At 27.7% G+C, this 25,401-nt stretch overlaps 12 protein-coding genes and 1 non-coding gene across 13 annotated transcripts; 8 read left to right on the plus strand and 5 right to left on the minus strand.

Annotated features, from left to right (window-relative positions):
• Nucleotides 1-35: 35 nt before the first annotated feature.
• PNEG_01725 (hypothetical protein) lies at nt 36-6,442 on the plus strand (the record flags this gene model as incomplete). Its single annotated transcript, XM_007875498.1, has 14 exons — nt 36-219; nt 269-373; nt 418-692; nt 737-850; nt 896-1,718; nt 1,766-2,129; nt 2,173-3,150; nt 3,200-3,359; nt 3,403-3,851; nt 3,897-4,384; nt 4,426-4,541; nt 4,585-4,707; nt 4,750-5,178; nt 5,226-6,442. The coding sequence occupies 14 exons, from the start codon at nt 36-38 to the stop codon at nt 6,426-6,428; spliced, it is 5,811 nt and encodes a 1,936-aa protein (XP_007873689.1). The 3' UTR covers nt 6,429-6,442.
• Nucleotides 6,443-6,543: 101 nt separating this feature from the next.
• PNEG_01726 (hypothetical protein) lies at nt 6,544-7,200 on the plus strand (the record flags this gene model as incomplete). The annotated part of the gene is made up of 4 exons (XM_007875499.1): nt 6,544-6,591; nt 6,634-6,722; nt 6,770-7,064; nt 7,111-7,200. The coding sequence occupies 4 exons, from the start codon at nt 6,544-6,546 to the stop codon at nt 7,198-7,200; spliced, it is 522 nt and encodes a 173-aa protein (XP_007873690.1).
• Nucleotides 7,201-7,308: 108 nt separating this feature from the next.
• Nucleotides 7,309-8,768, plus strand: PNEG_01727 (di-trans,poly-cis-decaprenylcistransferase). Its single transcript, XM_007875500.1, has 6 exons — nt 7,309-7,848; nt 7,898-8,040; nt 8,089-8,205; nt 8,250-8,466; nt 8,515-8,618; nt 8,665-8,768. Exons 1-6 carry the CDS (start codon nt 7,642-7,644, stop codon nt 8,681-8,683), a joined length of 807 nt encoding a protein of 268 aa, XP_007873691.1. The 5' UTR covers nt 7,309-7,641; the 3' UTR covers nt 8,684-8,768.
• Nucleotides 7,382-7,462, minus strand: PNEG_05026. Its single transcript has one exon. It is a non-coding gene; the product is annotated as a tRNA-Gln (tRNA).
• A 101-nt stretch (nt 8,769-8,869) lies between the features above and the next one.
• Nucleotides 8,870-11,807, minus strand: PNEG_01729 (hypothetical protein). Its single transcript, XM_007875501.1, has 10 exons — nt 11,652-11,807; nt 11,502-11,602; nt 10,986-11,447; nt 10,765-10,942; nt 10,430-10,718; nt 10,092-10,377; nt 9,981-10,048; nt 9,710-9,938; nt 9,448-9,662; nt 8,870-9,399 (listed from the first exon to the last, which is right to left on the minus strand). The coding sequence occupies exons 3-10, from the start codon at nt 11,113-11,115 to the stop codon at nt 8,884-8,886; spliced, it is 1,911 nt and encodes a 636-aa protein (XP_007873692.1). The 5' UTR covers nt 11,116-11,447; nt 11,502-11,602; nt 11,652-11,807; the 3' UTR covers nt 8,870-8,883.
• A 136-nt stretch (nt 11,808-11,943) lies between these two features.
• On the minus strand, nt 11,944-12,859 carry PNEG_04298 (hypothetical protein; the record flags this gene model as incomplete). The annotated part of the gene is given in 9 exon segments (XM_019757817.1): nt 11,944-11,952; nt 11,974-12,006; nt 12,126-12,150; nt 12,281-12,293; nt 12,392-12,437; nt 12,443-12,469; nt 12,536-12,551; nt 12,732-12,766; nt 12,842-12,859. Coding segments are annotated over 9 exon segments (222 nt in total).
• A 181-nt stretch (nt 12,860-13,040) lies between these two features.
• PNEG_01730 (hypothetical protein) lies at nt 13,041-14,189 on the plus strand. Its single transcript, XM_007875502.1, has 4 exons — nt 13,041-13,146; nt 13,195-13,386; nt 13,432-13,511; nt 13,557-14,189. Exons 1-4 carry the CDS (start codon nt 13,054-13,056, stop codon nt 14,107-14,109), a joined length of 918 nt encoding a protein of 305 aa, XP_007873693.1. The 5' UTR covers nt 13,041-13,053; the 3' UTR covers nt 14,110-14,189.
• Nucleotides 14,190-14,885: 696 nt separating this feature from the next.
• Nucleotides 14,886-17,593, plus strand: PNEG_01731 (hypothetical protein). The gene is made up of 10 exons (XM_007875503.1): nt 14,886-14,927; nt 14,970-15,348; nt 15,397-16,144; nt 16,190-16,343; nt 16,392-16,723; nt 16,767-16,888; nt 16,934-17,023; nt 17,068-17,145; nt 17,192-17,254; nt 17,301-17,593. The coding sequence occupies exons 1-10, from the start codon at nt 14,902-14,904 to the stop codon at nt 17,535-17,537; spliced, it is 2,229 nt and encodes a 742-aa protein (XP_007873694.1). The 5' UTR covers nt 14,886-14,901; the 3' UTR covers nt 17,538-17,593.
• Nucleotides 17,594-18,069: 476 nt separating this feature from the next.
• Nucleotides 18,070-21,081, plus strand: PNEG_01732 (hypothetical protein; the record flags this gene model as incomplete). The annotated part of the gene is made up of 4 exons (XM_007875504.1): nt 18,070-18,466; nt 18,514-18,901; nt 18,953-20,590; nt 20,639-21,081. The coding sequence occupies exons 1-4, from the start codon at nt 18,086-18,088 to the stop codon at nt 21,079-21,081; spliced, it is 2,850 nt and encodes a 949-aa protein (XP_007873695.1). The 5' UTR covers nt 18,070-18,085.
• A 329-nt stretch (nt 21,082-21,410) lies between these two features.
• PNEG_01734 (hypothetical protein) lies at nt 21,411-21,767 on the plus strand (the record flags this gene model as incomplete). Its single annotated transcript, XM_007875506.1, has 3 exons — nt 21,411-21,477; nt 21,529-21,647; nt 21,702-21,767. 3 exons carry the CDS (start codon nt 21,411-21,413, stop codon nt 21,765-21,767), a joined length of 252 nt encoding a protein of 83 aa, XP_007873697.1.
• PNEG_01733 (3,4-dihydroxy-2-butanone-4-phosphate synthase) lies at nt 21,643-22,604 on the minus strand (the record flags this gene model as incomplete). Its single annotated transcript, XM_007875505.1, has 4 exons — nt 21,643-22,010; nt 22,057-22,224; nt 22,281-22,523; nt 22,568-22,604. The coding sequence occupies 4 exons, from the start codon at nt 22,602-22,604 to the stop codon at nt 21,826-21,828; spliced, it is 633 nt and encodes a 210-aa protein (XP_007873696.1). The 3' UTR covers nt 21,643-21,825.
• Nucleotides 22,605-22,792: 188 nt separating this feature from the next.
• Nucleotides 22,793-24,154, plus strand: PNEG_01735 (hypothetical protein). Its single transcript, XM_007875507.1, has one exon. It carries the CDS (start codon nt 22,807-22,809, stop codon nt 23,158-23,160), a length of 354 nt encoding a protein of 117 aa, XP_007873698.1. The 5' UTR covers nt 22,793-22,806; the 3' UTR covers nt 23,161-24,154.
• Nucleotides 22,800-25,303, minus strand: PNEG_01736 (hypothetical protein). The gene is made up of 6 exons (XM_007875508.1): nt 24,910-25,303; nt 24,544-24,747; nt 24,413-24,502; nt 24,217-24,357; nt 23,140-24,173; nt 22,800-23,081 (listed from the first exon to the last, which is right to left on the minus strand). The coding sequence occupies exons 1-5, from the start codon at nt 25,228-25,230 to the stop codon at nt 23,238-23,240; spliced, it is 1,692 nt and encodes a 563-aa protein (XP_007873699.1). The 5' UTR covers nt 25,231-25,303; the 3' UTR covers nt 22,800-23,081; nt 23,140-23,237.
• Nucleotides 25,304-25,401: the final 98 nt, after the last annotated feature.

Raw genomic sequence — 25,401 nt, forward strand, 5'->3', positions numbered from 1 at the left:
GATTGTGCACAACGTTAAAACCTGTCATCTTTAAGATGGCCTTAGTAGAATCAGCTGTAGACGTTGGCCGAATATCAAGTTTTTTGGATCTGTCTTCAGATTTTATAACAAATTTAGGGTCAAAAGAAGAAATTACTCTTTTATTGTCTGGAATTCTTCAAAAAGCGAATGAATTCGAGGAATTAAAGAAATCTAAGGTTATTCTAGAAGTAAATTATGGTTAGAATTAAAGATATATCTTTTTTCCGAGTTTTAAGCCTTTTTTTAGAACAAGAAACACATGCAGCAAATAGAAGATTACAATCAATTAAAAATGAATTAGAGACGAGTTTGGAAGATAATAAATATCTTAAGGAACAGAGTACTCTCTACAGTATGATTTTTAGGTTTTTAAGGGCATTTTTTGATGAAAATTAGAGACGACAAGTGAAAAACTTGAAACAGAAATTGCAGGATTAAGATCAAGTAATACAGATCTTAAAGAATATATACACACTTTGGAATCACGCAACCGTTTTTTGGAAAGTGAAAAAAGAGAAGTGGTTGAGGTTCTTGAGAGAAAAACTCAAGAAATATTACGTCAAGAAGAAGAATATCAAAACTTAACAGAAAGATATGGTAAATTAAGGAAGGAGATCAATTCAATAGAGAGCGAGAATCATGAGTTAAAAGATAAGGAAATTTCGTGGAAAGTATATTGATAAATTATTGTAGAAAAATCTTAAATAGAATGTAGTTTAAAGAACAAACTTCATTGCAAGAAATAGAGCTTTTGAAAAAGAATATTGAATGGTTAAATAGAGAAGTAGAAGACAAAACAAATGAATTTTCAGAATATCGCAAAGATAAAGTATATTAATCAAAAAAAAAGGGTTTTTATTAATATTTAAATTAGTCATCCCAAATTTCTACTTTGCAATTAGAATTAGAAAATACAGTTTCAGCTTCTACAATACATGAAAATAATGCAAATACATCTAAGAAGCAGCTTGAAAAAATGTCTAATAAACTAGAGGAAACATTGTTTAAACTTAAAGAATGTCAAGATAAAATTGTTGAGCAAGAAGAATCTTTTAGAAATGAAATGGATGTTCAACATCGATTAACAGAACTTTTAGAACAAAATCTAAAGAATTCTAGGCAACGTATTACGGAGCTTGAAGAACATTTAGATGAAGATTCTACTAAAGAAGGACAAGAGGCATTAAAATGGATGAATATTGCAGAAAAAGAAAAAAATCGTGCAGATAGTATGGAATTACAACTTGAAGAATTAGAATTGAAGGCAGAGAAATTGCAAGTGGAATTAGTTGTTGCTAAGGATCAATTGTCACAAGGAATTAGCAATGAAAATGCTCCACTAGGAATTGGTTTATTATCTCCATCAGCACAAGCTGCTAATAAACTAGAAAAATCAGGAATGTCGTTAACAAAATTATATTCTGAATATATTTCACTAAAGGAGCAATTAAAGAGCGAAAAAAAACATAATGAAATAATGCAAAACAACTTGAATGATCTTTTATCTGATCTTGAAACTCGCGCACCACAAATTCATGAACAACGTGAAGAATTTTCACGATTACAAGTAGAAATAGCAGATATAAGTGGAATGTTACAAGAATCTAATGAATTGAAAGAAAAAATTGATAGAGAAAATAAAATACTAAAAATTCATATTAAAGATTTAGAGCAGGAAAAACTACTTTATTTGCAGCGTAGATGTTTATTATATAAAAATTACTGATAACTAATTGAATTATAGAAACAAGAGATTTAAGTAGACAAATCCAATGTCTTTTATATGAAATGGAAATTCAAAATTATACAGGAGTTATAATGACTGAAGAAGAAAAGTCTGTTATAAAAAAAATATCAGAATCTGATATTATTGAGCCTACAGATACACATTTTTTAATATCAGAACGATTAACCTTATTTAAGGATATAAAGACCTTGCAAGAACAAAATCAAAACTTATTAAAAGTTATAAGAGAACTTGGAACACGAATGGAGAAAGAGGAATTAGAAAATCGTGAAAGATTGGAAAATTTGGAAAGTGCTGCAATTACAGAAGCAAATAACGTTATTGAGGATATGAAAGAAGAAATGAAAAAACTTAAAATAAAGTTAGGATCTTTTTCTTAATTTTTTAGAAACTAATCTTTCTAGAATGGATTCTTATATACGTGAAAGAGATATGTTTAGAAGAATGTTAGTATATAATGGTCAGACAGATCCTCTTAGTTCAAGTGATTTAGAAACAAATGAATCAGATACTATTTCAGCTATTAAAAGTCAAAATGCTTTACGTGAACTACAAATTCAATTTGATCAATATAGAAATGAAACTTCGATCAATAATAAGACTCTTTCTCAGCAGCTACGTGATGCTACTAATCATAATTCTAATTTACAAATTCAATTAGCAAAAATGACATCACAACTTGAATTATTTTCTGAAAGATATAATATGCTTAGTGAAAATGCTGATATTCTTAAAAACGAAAGAGATAATATTGGTTTAAGAAATCAGCAAATGCAAGAAACATTAGCTAAACAAGATTTAAAACTTTTACATCTTTCTGAAGAAGTTGTTGAGTTTAAATCTACTATAGACAACCTTAGGACAGAGACAGCAAATTTAAAAGCAGAAAAACAACTTTGGAAAAATATTGAAATGCGTCTTACTTCAGATAATGAAAATCTTACTTTAGAAAAAAACCGTTTAAATAAATTATTAAGTGATCTTCAAGCAATATTAAATGAGAAAGAAAGGATAGATTCAGAATCACGTAGAAGATTAATAGAACAAAATGAATTAATAGAAAAAGAACTTCAACAAATACGACATAAAGCTACTGAAGAAAATGAAGAATATAAAAAATTAATGATACGAAAAGAGCATGAATTTTTAGAATATCAATCAAAAATTAATAATCTTACTACAAAATATTCTGAAACATACGAAAATCTACTTGTAGCACAGACTACCCAGCAAAACCTTCAATCAAAAGTTGATGAATTAAGTATTCTTCTTAAATCTACAGAAGAAAAATTGCTGGTTTATCAGAAAAACACCACTGAAACATTAGAAAATGAATCACTATCTAAGGAACAACAGTTAGAAATAGAAATAATGAATTTAAGGTATAATCATTATATTACTTTAAATAGCCTTTATTAAATATTTCAACAGGAGTTCTTTAGATATAGCAAAATCTGAAGCAGAACAAGCAAAAAAATATGCAGATCAAATGAAATTAATTAGCCATGCAGCGGAAGAAACATTACAAGATATGAATAATATTCATGATGAATATAAGGCTGCAGTAGAAAAGTTATTGTTTGATAAAGAAGTATCAATAATTTATTTTTTATATTTTTACTAAATCTATTTAGAATGATATAAAAGAATTAACTCAAAAAATAAAAATTATTTCTGAAGAATTGGAAACCAGAAAAATAGAATTATTGCAATTTGAAACATCTCAAAATGAACAACGTGAAAATTTTGATAATGAAAAAAAAGAGCTTATAGCTAAAATTGAGAAATTGGAAGAAATTGAAAAGCTTTCTATCAAAGCCCAAAATGATTATAAAGAAGATTTACGAAAACAATTTCAAATATCGCAAGAAGCTCGTTCAAGTTATGAAAGAGAACTTGTTTCCCATGCCGAAACTACAAATAATTTACAATTATTAAGACAAGAAAATTCAGATTTGAAAACAGAAATATTAACTTTAAATAAAGATAATGAATCATTTAAATTTCAGCTTTCTACTTCAGAAAATAGTTGGAAAACATTAAAGGAGAATTACGAAAAAGAGTTGCAAGATATTAAGACTAGGTTTGTATAGAACATTTTTATAAATATTTTTAATCAAAAATTTAGATGTAATGAACTTGTACAGCAAAATAATCTTTTACATAATCAATTTGAAAATATAAGTCTTCAAGCTTTAAAGCTACAGAAAGTTGCTAATCAAGATGATATACATGATTTAAGTGATACTGTAACGTGTGATAAATCTACAGAAGATTTAAAAGAAATAGTCAGGTTTTTAAGACGTGAAAAAGAGATAGTAGATTGTCAATATGAACTTAGTATACAAGAAAATAAACGTATAAAACATGAGCTTTCTAAAACACTAAAATCACTCGATGATGTTAGATTAACTCTAAATTCTGAAAGACAACAAAAAAATGATCTAATTAATTCTACATCACAATACCAAGATTTAATGAGTAAAATTAATGAATTGAATATATTACGTGAAAGTAATACAGTTCTACGTACTGAAAATAAGATAAATGTTGAGAAATTAAAAGAATATGAAAAATCTATTCAAAATTTAACATCTCAAATCCAACCTTTGGAAGGTAGTTTACTTTATTCAACTTTCAAAACTAATGATATAAAGATCAATTACGAATGCTTCAAGCAGAACAAGAAGTAAAAGAATCTCAATTAAAATTAACTCAAGAAGATAACGAAAGATGGAAAAATAGAGTGCAACAGATTTTACAGAAACATGGGGTATTTTCAAATAGTTTTATCTAATTTTTATTAATATTAGAAGCAAACTGATCCTGATGAGCTTAAGAATATAAAAGATAAATTTGTTTTGCTTGAAAAAGAAAATTCAAAGATTTTACAGGAACATCAGAATGCCAAAGAAGAGATTGAAAAACTTAATCTTCAAGTATTATATTCTAATTTTTCACGCTTACACTAATCTATTCAGAATACTAACCTTGCAAATGCATGGAAAACGAAATATGATCGTCTGATAGCCCAAAGTAAAGAAAAAATTCAAACAATTAGATCACAGATACTACAAAAAACTCAAGAATTAGAAATTAAAACAAAATCAGAAGAAGAGTTGAAAAAACAAATAGCACAATTACAAGAAATTATATCTAAAGATCAAAGAGTTAATGTTCAAGAAAAAAACAAAGCTAATAAATCAGAAAATTCTATTGTGTCATTTGAAAACGAAAAAATAAAGTGGGAAGTAGAAAAGAAAAGCTTTCAAGATAAATTTCAAGAAGAGATACAACTAAAGGAAAAAATGTATGCCGAAAAAGTAGCTGAACTGGAAAAAGTAAAAGAAACTAGTGATCAAGAAACGAAAAAACTTAAAGCAAAGGCCCTTATTTTTTTTAGAGAAAAAGTAAAATACTATCTTTTATTATTTTCATATTAACTTACATTATTAAGAATTCAGCACTAGAAGAGTTAAAAAAAGCTAACACACAACTTAGTAAACTTCAGGATACGGTTCAATTATTAAAGGATTCTAATACAGAAGAGTTGATTAAAAAAAAAGTAGAAGAGAGATTATCAGAACTAGAAAAAAATAAAAATGATGAAATAGAATTACAAGTAAATAATCGTATAAAGGAGTTACAAAAAGGTCTTGAAAACAAAGGAGAAAAAACAACTCAAGATATAAAATTAGATGAAAATTTTCCAAAAAACCTGAATAATCATAACATAGAAACTATTATTTATAGTCGTATTGAAAAAGAAAAGGAGCAATGGAAAGAAGATCATAAACAAGCCTTATTAGCTAAGGAAGACGAACTTAAAAAAATACACGAAGAAAAATTAAAAACATTTATAGAACAAACTAAAAAAAATTCAAATACAACACTAAGAGCAAATCCAATGAAGGAACAAATTGAAAAAATTTTATCAAAACGTTTATCAACAGAATTATCTAAAGCTCAATCTAAATGGGAAAACGAAACTCAAACCAAAATAAAAGATGCATTAGAAAAGCAAGAACTTCAACTTAAAAACAAACATACGCAGGATATCGAAAATTTGAGAAAAGAGAATGAAATGAGAAATAAATTAAAATTATCTGAAGCAGAAAAACAAATTTCAGACTTAAAAAATAAAATAATATTATTAGAATCAAAGAAAACAGAATCTTCCCAAAATTTAACTGAAAAATCTAATGACAATCTAAAAGAGCATACAGAAACTAAACCTGATCTTATGGGTTTTATTATTCAACATTTTCCTCAAAAAAGCGAAATTGTATCAAAAGATCCTAAAAAACAAATGAAACTTGAATATATACAAAAAGATACACCTTCACAAACAGATCAATCAATACCTCTTCAAACGGATAAACCTCTTGAACCAAATATTGAATCCAATATTTCCGTTTCTACGACTAATATACAAACACCGAAAGAAATATCAAATACATCTGATAATATCTCTGATAATTCAACTTCACATAATACAATAGCTCCTTCAAAACCATTGTCTGCTACTGCTGCAAAATTTGTTCCTACTAAACGTATTAGAGAAGAAGAAGGTTCTGTTATTTCTGAAACTCCACCAACAAATTTAAGAAAACGAAAAATAAATGAAAACCCTGATCTTAATGTCGAAAAAGAGTCATAATTATTTATAAAATATAAAGTTTATATTCTTATGGAATTTTATATATCAATACTATATTTACTTTGTTACTCGATATGGTGAACAAATTTTTATTTTTTAAAAATTTGCTAAGAAAATGAATAAAGATCTTTTAAAATTAGAATTTCCATGCACAATTGCTCTTGTAATATCTGGATTTTTCTTTGGAATGCGCTAATTTTAATAGGATATTAAAATAAAAGGAAATTTTCCTGTGAAAATTGAGTCAGGCACAGTAATTCATCCTAAGGTGTTAATCGATAGTTCTTTTGGGCCGTAAAGAGACGTTTACTCAATATATTTAGAGTTTAATTCTATATTAGTGTTTTTATTGGTAAAAAATGTATTATCGAAGAAAATTGCACAATTAAAGCACCAAATGAACAAGGAATACGTATTAATGATACATGTATTATTGAGTTTCGATCAGTTCTTGAGTCATATAGTATAGGATCAGGTACACGTGTAAGTCCAGGGTGTTTTTTGGGTGCAGGTTCTCGAGTAGGAGAAGATTGTAAAATTATGGCAAAAACATATATTGAAAAAGATATATCTTTACCGGATGGGACAGTGGTTTATTCAGATGGAAAATACAGACTATTAGATATATCATTAAGGGTAATTTTAGTATTTATATTGTTATTTTTATTTATTAAAAAAAAAGGCATCAAAAAGAATATTGATTGAAAGACACGCAGAATTTTTAGGAAAATATCTAGGAAAATATAATCAACTTCATACACCTAAATTATAAACACTAAACTTTTATTTTTATCTATGGCATACATCTTTTTAACTTGATTTTATTATAAATAGACGATTTTAATAATTTTTTTCTTCATCAAATTAAATTAAAACAAAACATTTATAAAAACATAATTTTTTATGGGTTAATACATTTATATTTATGATAAATTTTGATATTTAGAAAATAAAGGACCCACTGAGATTCGAACTCAGGTTATTGGAAAACATACATCAGAATCCAATGGACTAACCAACTATCCTATAGGTCCAAGTTCTAGAAGAGCTGTTTATGATTTATTTATAAATATTGGATTCCAACCTTTTTCTAATTTTTATAGATTTTTTTTATTAAAAAAAAAATAGAAACTGGTCTATAAAACACACAGACAAGTCTATTAAATAAGAACTAAAGGGGTGTATTATTTTTTATTTTTAAATTATTCTTTAAATGGGAAATACAATTAAATGGTTTTTTCAGTTTCCATTATTTCAGTTTTTATCAAGAGAATTCCGAGAATTATGTATTTTAGCAATTCGTCAAGGTCCTGTTCCTACTCATATTGCCTTTGTAATGGATGGGAACAGACGGTGGGCTAAACATATGAATTTGGAGTCAGCAGACGGACATAGTAGAGGATTTGAAAATATGAAGCACGTATACTAGCTATTTTTATATTTATACATAAATTAAGGATCTTTTGTAGATTTTAGAGATCTGCTATAAACTAGGAATAAAAGTTGTTACTATTTATGCATTTTCTATCGAAAATTTTAAAAGGACAAAGCACGAAATTGATATTATTATGGATATTGGTAAAACACAATTAACACAGTTCTGTTCTCATGGGTTTGTGTTTTTATATGTTGGTATCGTGTTATTTATTGAATTTTATAGAGATATGGTAGATGAATATGGGATTCAATTAAATGTTCTTGGTCAAAAATCACTTTTAAAACCAGATTTTCTTGAACTTATAGAAAAAGCAACTAATATGACAAAATCTAATACAAGGCATAATTAGATAGTTTTTGTTGGTAAAAATAATTGAAATCTAGAGCGATTTTAAATATTTGTTTTCCATACACTTCTCGTGATGAAATTACTACCGCAATACGTGAAATAGTGAATAAATCAAAGCATGGGAAATTAGATATAGAGAAAATTGATGAAACAACTTTGGATCAACATATGTTTACGCATGGTTGTCCTCCTCTAGATATGCTTATACGAACAAGTGGTGTTCAACGGTTAAGTAATTTTATGTTATGGCAAGTAAGAAATTATTAATATATATAATATTTTTTTTTAAATTATTTACAGTGTCATAAAACAACTATAATCAAATTTGTTAATTGTTATTGGCCTGATTTTAATGCATGGAGATTTTTACCTCTTATTCTTGAATATCAATTGTCATTATTTCGGTTTTTTTCAATAAATACTTTTGTATTAAAATTAATATAAAAATAGGGAAAAATTAAAAATTTAATAGGCACGTTTCCTTAATATAAATAAAAAGAATTGTTTTATTAAAGCATATGAATACAGATAATTTAAAACAATATAATATTAAAAATCATATCAACATCTGCATTATGATATTTAAATATTTAATCATTTGTTTACGAAATAAAATAAAATATAATATTTACAATACCATAATAAAATCCCCTTTAGTTAATAGCATGTTTAAACTAAAATTGGTTTTAAAATAACACTTGATTTTCTTTTTTTGGCTTCAGTATCGAAATTCTCATCAGAAAAATGTAAACGAGTTCGCTTATTATTCTTTTTAGGAATCTGGTTTATATTTGAGATAGCATAAGTTTTAAAATTATTAATAGTATTATGTTTTTGTAAGCCAAAACCAGCATTCGAATTAATTAAATTTGTAGATTCCGTTAAATGGGGTTTTTTAATTATATTTTGAGCGGAAAGATCTTCATCATCTGTTGTATCAAGCTCAGCATTGTTATGATTAATATCATTAATTTCTTTAATACAAAGCTCTTTTGGTATATTAGCATCTTTCAATTCAGAAAGTGGAGTAGCATTTATAATAAAATTAGGATCCTTTAAAGAGTCAACACCAGATGAATTGGTAATTGAAAGAGCATTTATGGGTATTGAATTATCAATAGAAGCATTAGAATTTACAGATTTATCTTTCTGAAATGAAGTGTTAACATTTTCTTGTTTTTCATACTACATAGAAAAAAGTTAGCTATAATGATATTATTATTAAATACTAACATGATGGCTAATTTTTAAAAGTGGTTGAAAATATTCTGAAAATAAACGTTGCTTATTTTCAGCGTTTTTTACAACAACCATTTCATCATTCATATTTATACGTCCATTTTTTTTTGAAGTATTTGTTCTCGAAGCTCTATTTTGAGTGATATTAGCTATAAATCCCTCTTGCAAAAGTCTTTTTAAAATTTGACATGCATTTTGTCGACTACATCCTATTATAATAAATATGATTTTGTAAATCTATTTTTTAAATATTTACCCAATCTATTTGAGAATTCAGAATTACTTTCGGGCAATCCTTCTTCCCAAATAATCATAAGAGCTCTTCTAAACAATGCTAAATCCTTCATGCTTTCATATAAAACGGGTTCAAATTTCCGGAGAAGACAAGAATAACAAGAATGATCATCAGGCAAACGCTCATCATTACCAGATATAAAACCATAACACCATGCATGAACCCATGATTGACATACATAGCATTGGATCTAATTTAATGAGATTTTTTTTTTTTAGAAATAATCGTATACCATATCGCCACTATCTTCAGAAACGTCTCCACATTCACAGCGTATTACATCAATATCTTTGACTGAACCTAATTCTAAATTTATCTTCTATCATATTATTTTAATATGTACCTTTCACAGTATTCCTAAGACATAACAAACGCTTTTTTTCTTCATTAAGCTCAAATGCTTTTCGAAAATTTAGGGTTAATTTAGATAAATTTTCCCCTACTGAAACAATTTTCTTTACTTCTAATTTTTTCGAGTTCTTTTCACGTGTTTTCTCATATTTTACTTTAGCCTCATACTCAAAAGATGGCTTTGAGTGAACATAAGATACATTTTGTGTTATTTGAGAGAAATTAGATTCAAGAGGCTGTGTAGCTTCAAGTCCTGAATCTTGCGTATGTGTTGTAAGCTAAAGAAAAAGAATTATATTAAATATTTTTTAAAAGATTAATCAAACATACCATTTCTTTAATAGCCGCATCTTCCTTTTCATAGCGTTCATCTACATATTTTAATGATTGTTTAGATATATTGTTTTGAGGCAAAGATGGTAAAAGTTCCGGGCAAGATTGGTGTTTTTTCTGAGAATCCAGAATAATAATGTTATTCTCTTTTAGTGAATCTTTTAAAGATTCTTTCTCAGAAATATCTTCTTCAGCACTTAGTGTTTTGATTTGTTTATCTTGGTATTCTTCAAAACTTTTACATTCGGATACTGCATCAGCTATGCTTGTAATTTTAAGTGTTATTCTATTCAATTAATAAATCTTCATAAAAATATAAAAGAATATCTTACGCATGAAATCCTGTATCAATAGATCCTGCCGTTTGCTTATAAAAATTAGTGTTCTCTGGATCAACTGCAAATGTGAATGGCTTCTCCATTGTACAATCACGAAACATTGGAGGTTGATAATCCTGAGGTGTTGCATCCGTATAAAACAGCTTCATCGTAATATATCGATTTTTATTTTCTAAAACCTAAATTTAAAGAAAATAAATTAAAAAATAGTTTACCAGGCAAAGGAGAAAGATTTTGTGTCAATGTAATCAAATTTCTTAATAATAATTGTATACACCTTTTTGCATATTCTTCTTCTACACCAAAACTTTGCTTCTCTCCCTTTGAATTAACAACATTCATCATTGGCTTCTTATCTTGTCCACAATACACAAAATTAAACGTATATGATTCAAAAATATTCGTCGAATCATTCGGATCAAAATATATCGCAAATAAAATCGATCTTAAATATTTCTTTGATAATGCATCATAAACCCCTTGATTCTGAATAGATATAAATTTATAAACTTATATAAAATTTCTAAAAAACCAAATAATCTAATAATAAATCCGCCTCTTCTGAAAACCCTCTTTTTATCTTCATAATTCTTGTACCCGAATTTGCAAGAATAGATGATTTATTTGACTTTTGATTATATCTTTCCTCTGAAAAATTATCATCCGGAAAAAGTCCTCTATTATTTCCATTTAACCACGCATATATAAAAATAAAAGCGCATATAATTCACCTAACATATAAAATACATCCAAATGACGCTTCTATCATTGTTTGAATCAGCTGTTGTGATGTTGATGCTGTTGTATGCGTTTTGACAGAAGGTCGTTGTAACTCAAATTTAATCAGAAAACCCCCCATGAAAAAGTCAATTAAGACTTACCTGCATTTGTGCTGACATATTTCTAGAAAAAAACCCGGTTTTTAATAATTTTTATCCGAAAAAAACAGCTCTTTTTAAGGTGAATATTTTATTGAATATCGAAGCGTTAAAAAGTCTTATATATAAAGGCTTCATATTATACGTTTGAAGAAAATGCTAATTAAATAGGTATTCTGTGCCTAAAACTCCTAATAGTTAATTCTATTGAGTATATTGAGTGAATTGTTTCATTTTTCTGAATTTTAAATAATTTGTCTATAATAGCTATGATTTATTTTTGTATAATAACTATTTAATTTTCCTAAATATTTTGATTAAAAACATGTAACCAAGAAAAGCCTTTATATTGTGCTGACTAATATCATAATTTATTATGTTTCATGTATTTTTTTTAAAAACCATTTTTTAATAAAACTAAGATTTTCATTTGAAAGATGATTAATATTTTCTAAAATACCAACTATATTTAAACACCAATTCTTTCATTATCCCTTTAGCGCTTAATTTATTTTAAAGGATTTTTTTCAACCCTAACCGTCAATAATAATAATTTAATATCAAAGAAAGCGCATAAGCTAATTTAAAGCCTATCTAATTCTAAAATAAATCTATCTAACCTTTTTATAAACATTATTAATTCCACTTATTTTTTTTAAGTAATTTATTTACTATTTTATGCCCTATTCATTACATCAATCATTAATAGACATTCAACCAAAATCTTACTATAAACAAAAGACAGCACTGATCATCTTCCCAGCTACAGACATACTCTTCACAAGTAATCTAACGTTCCTACATATTTTAAAAATAAAATTCTAGAAATGATAAAAATAAATATAAAAAATTATTATTCATTGTAAATAATCCTTTGAAAAAAATACATAAAAAAATTGTATTCTTTAAACCATTATTTTCATTAAAATAAATCAATTACAATTTATTTTATATTTTGTACATTCATGAAAGGAACTATTTTTTTCACTAATAATGAATATTGTTTAAAAAGTTTTAGATATTTTTTTTAGAAAAGCCCATAGCGTTCATATATTTACACTAATCAACTAAAATTAGACAAACTTCTTGATGCAATATATTATAAGTGCACTGTCAAACTAAGGTGTAAATCTAAAAAAGGAAAAATAATAGAATAAGTCTAGAAGATTATTAAAAATGTTAAAGAAAAATACAAGAAAAGCATATTCCATTCATAATTATCGTTCTTGTTCATACCCTTGTTGTGCTATTTCATAAGAAAAAGCTAAAATTATAAAGGTGAACATACATAAGTGTGAATCATTAAAACATTGAGAACCGTAGTACGGTGATCAAATAAAATACTCGAGTTTTTTGATAATAAAAGGAGTAATTTAATTAATTACAAGTCTCTGGAAGACTTACTATGGATATCTTGGAATTGATTAATTTAAAACATAATCATCACCGAACTAATAAAGCTCGTCCTTATTTATGTACTTGGGAAGGATGTGCAAAGGTATATTAGTGAATAAAGTTATTGAGCATTTAATGATTTTTGCTTCAGGAGTTTGGGCGTCGTTCAGATCTTGTTAGACACAAGAGAATTCATACGAATGAGCGTCCTTATTTATGTAATTATCCATGTTGTGGCAAATCATTTATTCAGCGATCAGCTTTAACTGTTCATGAACGGGTTCATACGGGTGAACGTCCGCATGTTTGTGAATGGCCGAATTGTGGAAAATGTTTTAGTGATGTATTTTTCTAATCATTTTTTGCATTGATTAAGAATGTTTTATAGTCGAGTTCTTTAGCTCGTCATCGTAGAATTCATACGGGAAAACGTCCATATGTCTGTGAATATCCATCATGTTTAAGAAGGTATTAGGTCATATATTAAATTTCTTTATTTTTATATTCATTTAGTTTTTGTCGCAAAACTACACTTACAAAACATATACGACGTACTCATCATAATCGATTAAAGTTGGATGAAGCAGATTCAAGCGCTTCAGGTTCATCATATCCATATATTTCACAGGAATCATCTCGTCCATTTTTAATAAAAAATATTCTTGAAAATTCACAACATTATACAACACAAATGTTATCGTCTATCTCTTTACCTCAGACAAATTTAGCACAATATGAGCCATTAACTCCTCAATCATCTGCTGTAAGAGACATGGATGATGATTTAGATCATATATCGCCTCAACCAATTACATATATACCTTCACAATATAATTATCTTTCATATTATCCTTCGTCTTTTACGTTTAATCATACTATGTCACCTTCTATGTCAGTATCTTCTCAAAAACCCCAAGATGACTATTTGTTCAATTATCAACATGTTATCAATGCAAATATATCGCCTTTACGTCATGAATATCCATCTCCTCAATTGCAACTAATTCAAGAAGAGACTTCTCTATGGGATTGGTCTAGAAATCTTAACCACTTTAAAACAATTTAATACTTTGGTTTGATCATAATCTCTACAGGTGATACTCTTATAACCTTTTTCTAATATTTTTTTTCGAATTATAAAAAACCAACATTTTATATATATTTTTTTAATTTTTAATTCTAGTTAATGGATTTTTTATATCTTTTATAACTTTATTTATATTCAACTAGTTTTTTATACCAAAAACTTTCACTAAAACGATGTATATACACTTGGTTTTAGGATCTACTCTATAATCAATATTTTATTTCTAAATATCGACTAGGAACTCTTTGGTTTTTACACTTTTTCTTCAAACTGTCAAATTAAAACAGATTAAAGCTAAGTTATATTAGAAATATATACTTAAAATATATAAGAAACATTATTTTACTTGTTAAATTTATACTTATGAAATCTTTTTTGTAGCTTTTTTTACAACTTTATATTTTAAAAATTATCTTTTTATTAAATACAAATGCTTTTTATTTAATGCAAATATAAGCCCTTAAAAATACTTCAAATACCAATTTTTTATCTATAATTCAATCATTTTATTAATCTACATAAAATCTCTTATATCGATTTTTAATATTTCAGCCTGTGAACTCTGATAAAAAAAATATTTGATGAATAATAAAATATTTATAAAATCCAACTGTCAAATAGATTTTTCTATTATATTTTTATATTTTATTAAGATTTGTTATTAATTTTTATTAGTTTATTTGGGGTTATTTAAGATTTATTCATTCATTATTAGATCTTTCTAAAACTAGTATTTTTACAGAAAAAAAAGATATTATTTATCCTTGATAAATGGCAAATATAAGTGGAAGAATTCAGTAAGATAAATAAGGTTTTATATGTATTTATTAATTGAGGAGCCTTTTTTTGATATCTGAGTATTTGAAAACAAATTTTGATAATTTAATATATGGAATCGGTAAAAAGAGACTTTATAGCAATAGGATTACAAAGACCTTTGAAGAAGTATTTTTTCAATATAACAAACGGATGATTTTTATATTTATACCATCTCGGTCGTATTCAACAGATATTCAACAATTTACAATAATAAAACAGGCAAAAATGTATTTATCTATAAATCCAAATACACGAAGATTATGTACAAATTTATATAGTATTTTTCATCAAAGATATTATAGAACTTTGAATCAAAGTTATAATTGTTATCTGGCAGATCTAGAAGAAAAAGCAAACGCATCTATTAATGATCCTGAACAACAATATATATATTATAAAGTATATATTACCATATTTTTAAACGATTCATCATTTCTAATTAAATAGTCATTATTAAATTCTTATCCTGAATTTATAATATCACGCTATGAAGATACAGGAGCGGCAAGAAACAAAGATTGCGATTTAATATATGCAAAAGCACTTGAAAGTACGGGGCAAATAGAAAAAGCATTAATAGTGCGGAAATATATAAATACTAATTTACAAGATGCATTCTCTGGCAGTATTACACAAAAATCTGATAATATTCTTGCAAATACCCAAGAAAACACATCAAGCAATAGCTCCAGCAAGCAATTCTCGTCTAATCATCCGTATATGTCTATAATTCAATCATTTTCTCAGGATACTAAAAAGAACCCCATTTATGTCATCACAGAAGAATCTCGTCAGGCTAAAGTTTTTAAATGGGCAAAATTTCTTTTGTCATTCACTTTTGTTGGGTACATATTCATTTTATTATCTACAATATTTGCAGAAAGTGCGGGAATCTTGAGATCATTAAATAAATCTCAGGATATTGAAGCTTCTGGTGATAATTTGCCTGATGTAAAATTTAGTGATATTTGTGGTGTTGATGAAGCAAAAGAAGATCTCCAGGAAGTTGTCGATTTCTTAAAAAACCCGCAAAAATTTACAGCATTAGGAGGAAAACTTCCTAAAGGTGTATTACTTATAGGCCCGCCTGGAACAGGGAAAACTATGCTTGCGAAAGCTGTTGCAAAGGAAGCAGGAGTTTCTTTTTTTTTTATGAGTGGAAGTGAGTTTGACGAAATGTATGTTGGGATTGGTGGTATCTGTTTAATTTTATTTTAAACATCTCTAACATATATACAAGCAAAACGTGTACGAGAATTATTTAATATTGCAAAAGACAGATCTCCAAGTATTGTATTTATTGATGAATTAGATGCTATAGGAAGTAAGAGAAATCCAAAAGACTCCGCTTACATAAAACAAACATTAAATCAATTATTGGTAGAGCTAGATGGGTAAATTATTTCTATAAATATACGTGATTTTGTTGATAATATGTTTAGTTTTTCCAATAAGGAAGGTGTTATTATTATGGCAGCAACAAATTTTCCAGAATCTCTAGATCCAGCACTTACTCGTCCTGGTCGTTTTGATAAACATGTTATTGTTCCTTTACCTGATATTCGAGGGAGACTTAGCATTCTTAAACAGCATACTAAAAAAATAAGGATGGCTAAAGATATTGATCTTACTATTTTAGCTAGAGGTACTCCAGGATTTTCTGGTGCAGATCTTCAAAATCTAGTAAATCAAGCTGCAATAAAAAGTAGTAAATTAAATTCTAGATATGTTTCTATGAAAGATCTCGAATGGGCACGAGATAAAATTCTAATGGGTATACAAATCATACATTTTAAAATAGATTAATGGTATTTAAGGTACTGAACGTAAAAATGCATTTATTACTGAAGAAAGTAAACGAAATACTGCATACCATGAAGGTGGACATGCTCTTGTAGCCTTATATACACCGGGTGCAATGAAATTACACAAAGCAACTGTATTTTAATTGTAATATTAAAAAAATCTAATTAGATTATTTTAGATTATACCACGTGGAAGCTCTCTTGGAATGGTTATGCAATTGCCTGATATGGATAAATATACCGAATCTAAAAAAGAATTTTTAGCTAAGGTTATTCAAATATTTTCTAGTAATTAATATTAATTTTTTATTAGTTAGATGTTGCATTAGGAGGTCGGGTTGCAGAAGAACTTACACTTGGAAAAGATAATGTCACATCAGGATCTTTAAGCGTATAACTATTTTTTTAAAACTCCTTAATAATACTAATTTAAAAAGGATATTCAAAACGCTACTGCCATAGCAAAAGCAATGGTAACACAATATGGAATGAGTGATAAGGTTTATTCAAATTTTTATTTAATTTTTTTTTAATATAATAATTTAGGTAGGACCTGTTGCGTATGATCAAGATTTGTCACGTCTATCTTCTTCAACAAAAGCACTTGTAGAATCTGAAATAAAAACATTATTAGAAGAAGCACAAGCACGTGCAACAAATATTCTTAAAACACATAAAAAAGAACTGGATCGCCTTGCTAAAGCTCTTATTGAATTTGAAACACTTACATCTGAAGAAATAGAAAAAGCTATTCGTGGCGAAAAAATTGATCATTTAGATTAAAATTATACATAATTTCCTTATAATTTACAAAAATGTATATTCTTAAACATTAAACATGTATAATAGCTACAGTTAAAACAACTCTTATTTTTAATAATTAAAATATCCTTAAATTATTTTTTATTTTTTCCTTAAATCATAACAGATTTTCATTCTCTTTCATATTTATTAAACTTATATTTCTGTGCTATTTTTTTTGATTTTTATGTATTTTTATCTTCTGATATTTCTTGGACATCTTTAAGAGTTTGTATATTGTCGTTAACCCTCAGTGTTCCCCTCTAGCCTCAGACGTTCTAAACATTTAAAAAGAAAAAAAAAGAGAGAAATTTAGATAATAAGGTCTGAAATCAAGTAAAAATAACACAGAACATTGTATTTGTTGATATTTAAAGTCCAGTCGGTTTTTTTTCCTGGAAAAAAACCGACAAAATTAAGGCATTTAGGGAGTTATTAAGTAATAATAACTAGGAATATCAAATATATATAATCAAGAGATATTTTGGGTTAATGAACGTTTATTCTTAGCTTTTGTATGTTATAGGAATATGGAAACTCCTTTATCTCCGGATTCTAGGCAGCTTTTATCTGTAGAAGATGATAAAACACATTTAATTATAATACCAGAAACGTCATCGCATACGTATGCAGAACATAAAGAATCTAAATATGAAGGTACACCAGCGGTTGCTCAGTTTTCTCTTGGGCCTATTACACATACAACAGTAGTAACAACAACAACTACTACTACAACAAATTTTCCACCTATTGTCTTCTATCCACCTAAAAAGAAGAAGAATTTTGATTCGAAACAATATCCGCTTTATGATGCACCTACTCCAGCTTGTTTAAAACGGTTTTGTTTTGATATTGATGGAAGACCGGCCTATTTTCGAGAAAGCGATGCGCCACATGAGTCTCTTACTCAGGTAAATGATTAAAAGGGACCTTTTAACACGTTCTTGATAAGTTTTAGCTGCGAGAAGATATGGAACGTCTTGAAAAAAATAATACTATAACTATAACTGTTAGGGAAAATGAAGAACATTCTTTTAAAAAAAAAGATACACAAGTTCTGGAAAATGAGATGGAATTACCAATGCTGCAAACTGATTCAGTCTTAGCAGAATCTTCTTATCAAAGAATACACAGTAATTCTTTAGTTTCTCATGAGGATCAGGCATTTAAAACTAGAATTACTCGTGAAAACACGTCTAAACATATTGGACATGAATCCTTTTGTTCCAACATTGAAAAAAAGTGTCTTCAAAATATTGTTGATGTTGATCCTTTAGATATTTCTAATGATGATATTTCTACGAAAATAATTTCTAATTCGGACTTAAATAAAAATATTTCTAATGGTAATATAAATATTGTAATTCACAATGACATAATGCTGACTAATTTAAAAGGTTCTCGGAATCAAATACCTATTGAATCTAATCTACCATCTTATCAATTTCTTCCTCTACCTTCTCCATCTCTTTCTCCAGTTATAACTACTTTAAATTCTGAAAATGAACCTTACTTTGCTTCTCGAAATAATCGTTTAAACACAACAAAAACAGTTCATTGTAAGAGCCAAAAGGAAAACTATGAACAAATAGACATAAAAGAAATTAATACATTCGTTTTATCTGACCAAGGAAATTCCATAATTCGAATTCCGGAAATTTTGAATATTTTTGATAATTTACCTCCTAATATTCAAACATATCTTATACACCATTTGCTTCGTCGGTGCAATAAAACAACTTTACAAATCGTTGCAAATTTAGTTAATCCAACACTTAAACGTGATTTTCTTGCTCTTTTACCATTTGAATTAGCATTCAATATCTTGAAAGAATTGGATGTAAAATCTCTATGCCGTGCAGCACAGGTATCAAAAAAATGGAAGCAAATTGTTGATGCAGATGAATGGATTTGGAAAATGCGTTTCGATGCTGATGGTTTTAAATTACGGGATAATGAGCTTGATCAAATTGTTTCAGAAGACAGGGTTCTTCAATGCACGGATTCAAATGATGTATCTTCAACTCATATGTTAAAGGAAATAAAGCATATTTTACATGTTAATTCGAATATGTATTCGAAAAAATGTGAAAAGACTTTGAATATTCAGAACGAAAAGCATTCTCTTGCGGAGCATGGAGAAACTACTGAAAAATATTTTCAAGAAGTAGAAAATAAAGAAAGCAATTTTATTCAGAAACAACATTTATTTAAAGCATTATATAAAAAACATCATATTATTCGAAAGAATTGGATGAACCCTAATATAAAGCCACGACACATTTCCTTTCGATGTCATGATCGGAATGTTGTTACATGTTTACAGTTTGATGCAGACAAAATTATTACGGGCTCCGATGATAGTAGTATAAATATTTATGACACTTTAACAGGAAGACTTCGAAGAAGATTACAAGGCCACGAAGGAGGCGTCTGGGCATTACAATATTTGGGTAATTCTTTAGTATCAGGTTCTACAGATCGTACTGTACGTGTTTGGGATATTGCTAAAGGTGAATGTACACAAATATTCGAAGGACATATTTCAACTGTACGTTGTCTTCAAATTTTGCCTTCCACAAATATAGAATTTACTCATAATGGAATCAAAAAGCAAATAAATACGTCAGTAATTGTAACAGGATCTCGAGATTCTACATTACGTGTATGGAGGCTTCCACAACCTGGAGAAGTTCATTATAGACCATCACCTCCATCTTCTCCGAATGCTGTTAATGCAGATAGTACTAATGTATCTACCAACCCTTATTATATAAGAACTCTGGTTGGCCATACAAATTCAGTAAGAGCTATTTCTGGATATAATAATATTTTAGTTAGTGGTAGCTACGACAGTACAGTTCGAGTTTGGAGAATCTCTACAGGAGAATGTATATGGAGATTAGTTGGTCATTCTCAAAAAGTATATAGTGTAGTAATCGATCCAAAACGAAATAGATGTGTAAGTGGAAGTATGGATTGGAAAGTAAAAATTTGGAGTCTTGAAACAGGCACTTGTCTTTGGACGTTAGAAGGTTTTTTAACATTTATTTGTTATTAAAAAGTATATTAAATATTATTAGGTCATAGTTCTTTAGTAGGTCTTTTGGACCTCTCGTATGATTATTTGGTATCAGCAGCTGCTGATTCCACACTACGAATATGGGATCCAGATACTGGGAAATGTATTCATGTACTTTCTTCTCATACAGGAGCTATAACATGTTTCCAGCATGATGAAAATAAAGTAATTAGTGGCAGTGATGGCCTTCTTAAAATGTGGGACGTTCGAACAGGGCGTTTTGTAGCTAATATACTTACTGATTTATCTGGTGTATGGCAGGTTCGCTTTGATGAACGCCGTTGTGTTGCTGCAGTACAGAGAGACCATGTAACTTACATTGAAGTTTTGGATTTTGGTGCAGCAGCGGATGGAGTTCCTGAAGAAGAACGAGGTCGACGAATTATTATTGATAATACCTCTTTAATGGATGATTTGGCTCAAGCAAATAGGGAAGCAATCTAAAAGAATTATTTTTTTAGTTTTCTAAATACCCAATACTTTTAAGAATATGATTTAAATATACAAATCATTCATCTAAAACTGAAAACATATGAATATTGTCTATCAAAAAAATGATTTTTATATTGTTATATAAATATCAATTCTGGTTTTTATAGCATACAATGTAAAGTGATAACTAATTTTATTAAATTTATGAAATAACTTTTTTTTAAGAAAATAATACAATTTATTATATATATATTATTAATCAAAATCTCATGTTTCAAACTATAAATATTTTACACCTCTCTACTATTTTTAAACTTAAATTTTTTTCAAAAATCAAAAAAATGTCAATAATCCCACATTTTCGGTTAAAAAAACTAAAAGTAAAGCCCAAAAGGAATCGTACAATTAGTATATTACTTGTTTTTTTTCTAACATATTTTTTATAATTTTTTTTATTAGGCCCATGTATCACTGAAATGAGTGCAATGCTTGGATGTTGGGCAGCCCATGGAGGCCAACCCGATGCAATCGCTTGTAAAGCCTTTGTAGTTGCTTTAGAAAATTGTATGAAAGAAAAGGTATTTTTTTATTTTTTTTAAATTAAATAAATAAATAAATAAATAAATTTAAAGACTCGAAAAAATCAGACGGTTAATACAATCAATTACCATCTTTCACGCCTAAAAAAATGGCTGTAAAATGATAAATTATGTAAAAATAAAAGCATCTTAATATTAATATTTTTTTTTATTATCCTTAGCAACAGTTGTCATAGAAACGTCCATCAGATATATATTTTACTAATGAAGAAATTGTAATCATTTTAATCCCATATTTTTTTGAAAATATTTCACAATCTTTTCTGCGTGCCATTGATCCGTCTTCCTTTATTAGTTCGCTAATTGCTGCACCCATTTTTAATCCGCTTAACCTACATAAATCTATATTTTTCCTAATTATGTAATTCAATTTATTTTAATTTTTTACCTATAGCTGCTTCTGTATGTCCTTGTCGATCTAATAACCCTCGTTCCATTGCTTTTAATGGAAAAACATGTCCTGGTCTTCGAAACATTTGAGGATTTACAATCGAAGGATCCACTAACATACGAACAGTTAATGCACGATCTTGAGCTGAAACACCAGTTGATGTATCTGTTTACATATATATCAATATATATATGTATTATAGATAAAAAGATTAAACCGACCTTTAAAATCAACTGGAATAGTAAATGCTGTTCCCATATTTTCTGTATTTTCACAAGATTTAACCATTAAAGGAATCTTTAATTGATCTAAACGTTGACAAGGCAAAGGAACACATATAATTCCGGTAGTATACCGAACCATAAATGCCATTTTTTCTGAAGTCATAAATTCTGCGGCCAAAATCAAATCAGTTTCATTTTCACGGTCTTCATCATCCATAACAAGTACAAAATGTCCATGACCTAAATAATATAAAATAAGAAAAAAAAAAAGAGAAAATATGTACGAAAATCGTCTAATACTGCTTCAATTGTATCCTGCATTTAAGTTTCAAAAATAAAAAAAAATCTACTTTTTTTCTGTACGTTTTAAATGTTCGATTATTATTTATATACTAAAAAATATTAAGAAAAAAAAGATAATAAATACCGTCTAATTTTTCTCATACGACTTAAAAACCATTTTATTTAATGTATTTTTTTAATCTATTTTTTCGAAAATAATAAGGATTTTATATCTATTTTGATGTTACTTGAATCTTTTTCAGTTTCACCAACACTTAATGTTATTTCTTTTGCACGTTTAAATATTTCAAATTCGATTACATTTCTTTCAGAATATTTACAAACGTCTAGAAGAATTAATATTGATAATCCAGCTGAAAATAATGTAAATGAATCGCTTGAAACGCAATTAACATTTCGAAATGCAAATATTAATGCTCAGTTGTATAAGATTCAAGAATATCTTAAAAAAGCATATGAAGATAAAAAATTATTGAAAAGGAAGAAGACACAAACCTTAAAAAAAGTAAATAAAGAAAAAAAACAAATGAAAGGGAAAAAAGAAAAATCTTACCGAAATAAAAAAGAATATTAAGAATTAAGTCTAGAATTCTTTTTTTTTCAATAATTCTATAAGTTATAAGATTATTCTTTAAAAAAGTCTTCGAAAAATTAATCGGGCAAATTTGAATTGTCTAAAGCATTATATAAATCCAATCCATCATAAGATTTTTGAATTTTATCACGAAATTCAAGAGAAGATTCTTTTGAAGCCGTAAGTGTTGATGAAAGAATATTCAATTTTCGATTAGTTTTTCCAAGAGGTCTTCCCCGTTTACATGCACTTTTTTGATGAAAAATCGAAGTAACCGGTAGAAAACGAGAATCAGGAATGAACATATCCAATGCATCTTTAGAAATGTTTTTAGTTTTAATGGGAATATTATTCATTGAAAAAGATAAATCAGTATTACCAACAGATGAAGACTCGTGAAACAACGTGGAGCATTCCATTTTATTTTTTATTTCTCCAAAAACACCATTTGATTGGCAAGTCATGTTTTTTTCCATTCCTTCAGAATCATTATTCATATTAACATCAAATTTTTGATGCGTTGGTGGTAATGATGATATATTAATTGATTCTTTTAGATCCGATAAATTACCTTGAAGAAATGGAACCCATTTTAAACAATCTGGCTTGACAGGCTGATATCCTTTTTGAACCCATTTATTACATATATCTTGAAGTTTATTTTGATCTACTTTAATTGCAAATATCTTCGAAATCGGATCATGTACTAAAGCATCCAATCGTTCTAACGCTGATATTATATCATCTGGCGTCATTGAAGTTCTTTTAGAAATTTCTTGTATACTTGTTGGCTTCTTTAGATTACACAATTCATAACACATTTTAATTTTCCAATAATTTCGATATGATACTAATCCCAAATATGATAATGGCTTTTCTGGTGTCCCTATCTTACCCTCTCGTTTACTTAAAAGATAGCTAAATTCAATTAAAAAATTCCCATATCCTTTCCTTTGATAAATAGGAAGCGTCAAAATACATGAAACATTATAATCACTATTCGATCTTTTTTCCTTTTATCTTATTAGTATTTCTTTTCCCTCTTTCTTTCATTACTTTTGAAAAATATCCTACAAAATGACACCCAATATCATCATATTCTGTAACAATATAAAATAAAAATGGTTCGATGTCATAATACAACGTTTTAGACTGTAAGAACATCTTTGACAGCAAACATAAATTCTGACAATATATCTATTTATTCATTATCAATCTTTTTATTCAATATTCATAATATACACAAACTTACAGTGCTTTTTCGTCCATCCACTTCAAATACTGAAAGAGTCCCGTCCCTATATATTTCATCCCCAGGCGGACATTTCATTGGACATTTTAACTACTTTTTCATTAACATTACTTACATGTCACGTGACTTACTCGATGCCTCCAAGATACATATTCACTATTCATATATTTAAGACAAAACTCACAAATATAAAGGATTTTATTATGACTATATTCCTCTGGATATGGTGAAGCATACCATGCATCTATTTCAAAATTACCAAATTGAATTGACTGTATAATTCCTTCTGATGAATTTGTATCGCCCATGGCACGACGTTCTCTAGCTCGACGTGCCTTAATTATGTATTAGTAAATTTGTTAATAGAATATATGTAATGATAAGTTTCTTATGTGCATAAATGGGCATGCTGTGCGTATATATCATGTATATAATACGCACATATGTGTATTATATCCTTATATTCCCTCTTCATCCTTCACATTATTAAAACATACCTCTGCCTTACGACTCGCCTCCATAAAAACCTCTCGATCTTCATTATTTGGTATTGTTTTAGACGTATCTGCTTCTTCAGCTGATAATAACCCTCCAAATGGCCTTTCAATCCTCTCTTTTTGTCTTAAACGTTTACGTAATTCATTTACCTCCATTTTAATCATAAGATGAAGACTATTATAAGATCTACGAATAATACGTAATAAAACACGTGGTTTATTACGTGCATCCAATGATAGATTTGATCTTAAATATCGAGAACGAAGCATTCGTTCATTATGTTTATTCAAGTTTGAAGTATCCGCTAATGTCTCTTCCATTAATTCTATTTTATTCTTATATATTATTTATTTAAAATTAGGATATTAAAATCCATTTCTTAAGTTTTTAAAGGGCTATAATAGTCGTATTAAATCTCGAGATGCCAGTTTTTTTCGTTATTTTTTATTAAAAAATAAAAAAATCATTAATATTTTTATATTTCGATTAAA

The sequence above is a fragment of the Pneumocystis murina genome, assembly GCF_000349005.2.
Source record: "Pneumocystis murina B123 chromosome Unknown supercont1.8, whole genome shotgun sequence".
Classification (NCBI taxonomy): domain Eukaryota; kingdom Fungi; phylum Ascomycota; class Pneumocystomycetes; order Pneumocystales; family Pneumocystaceae; genus Pneumocystis; species Pneumocystis murina.

Excerpts from the sequence above, each read along its gene's own strand:
- PNEG_01727 (XM_007875500.1), top strand. The coding sequence starts at position 7,642 with ATGGGAAATACAATTAAATGGTTTTTTCAGTTTCCATTATTTCAGTTT. Across the intron at positions 7,849-7,897 it reads GATTTGAAAATATGAAGCAC|ATTTTAGAGATCTGCTATAA; the intron begins GTATACTAGCTA and ends GATCTTTTGTAG. Across the intron at positions 8,467-8,514 it reads GTAATTTTATGTTATGGCAA|TGTCATAAAACAACTATAAT; the intron begins GTAAGAAATTAT and ends AATTATTTACAG.
- PNEG_01729 (XM_007875501.1), bottom strand. The coding sequence starts at position 11,115 with ATGATGAATGTTGTTAATTCAAAGGGAGAGAAGCAAAGTTTTGGTGTA. Across the intron at positions 10,719-10,764 it reads ATTGATACAGGATTTCATGC|AATAACACTTAAAATTACAA; the intron begins GTAAGATATTCT and ends TTAATTGAATAG. Across the intron at positions 9,400-9,447 it reads TTTTAAAAATTAGCCATCAT|TATGAAAAACAAGAAAATGT; the intron begins GTTAGTATTTAA and ends TTTTCTATGTAG.
- PNEG_01730 (XM_007875502.1), top strand. The coding sequence starts at position 13,054 with ATGGATATCTTGGAATTGATTAATTTAAAACATAATCATCACCGAACT. Across the intron at positions 13,387-13,431 it reads GTGGAAAATGTTTTAGTGAT|TCGAGTTCTTTAGCTCGTCA; the intron begins GTATTTTTCTAA and ends AATGTTTTATAG. Across the intron at positions 13,512-13,556 it reads TATCCATCATGTTTAAGAAG|TTTTTGTCGCAAAACTACAC; the intron begins GTATTAGGTCAT and ends ATATTCATTTAG.
- PNEG_01731 (XM_007875503.1), top strand. The coding sequence starts at position 14,902 with ATGGCAAATATAAGTGGAAGAATTCA. Across the intron at positions 14,928-14,969 it reads AATATAAGTGGAAGAATTCA|CCTTTTTTTGATATCTGAGT; the intron begins GTAAGATAAATA and ends TTAATTGAGGAG. Across the intron at positions 16,145-16,189 it reads AATGTATGTTGGGATTGGTG|CAAAACGTGTACGAGAATTA; the intron begins GTATCTGTTTAA and ends CATATATACAAG.
- PNEG_01735 (XM_007875507.1), top strand. The coding sequence starts at position 22,807 with ATGTTACTTGAATCTTTTTCAGTTTCACCAACACTTAATGTTATTTCT.
- PNEG_01736 (XM_007875508.1), bottom strand. The coding sequence starts at position 25,230 with ATGGAAGAGACATTAGCGGATACTTCAAACTTGAATAAACATAATGAA. Across the intron at positions 24,748-24,909 it reads AGGCGAGTCGTAAGGCAGAG|GCACGTCGAGCTAGAGAACG; the intron begins GTATGTTTTAAT and ends TACATAATTAAG. Across the intron at positions 24,358-24,412 it reads TGGATGGACGAAAAAGCACT|ATATATTGTCAGAATTTATG; the intron begins GTAAGTTTGTGT and ends ATGAATAAATAG.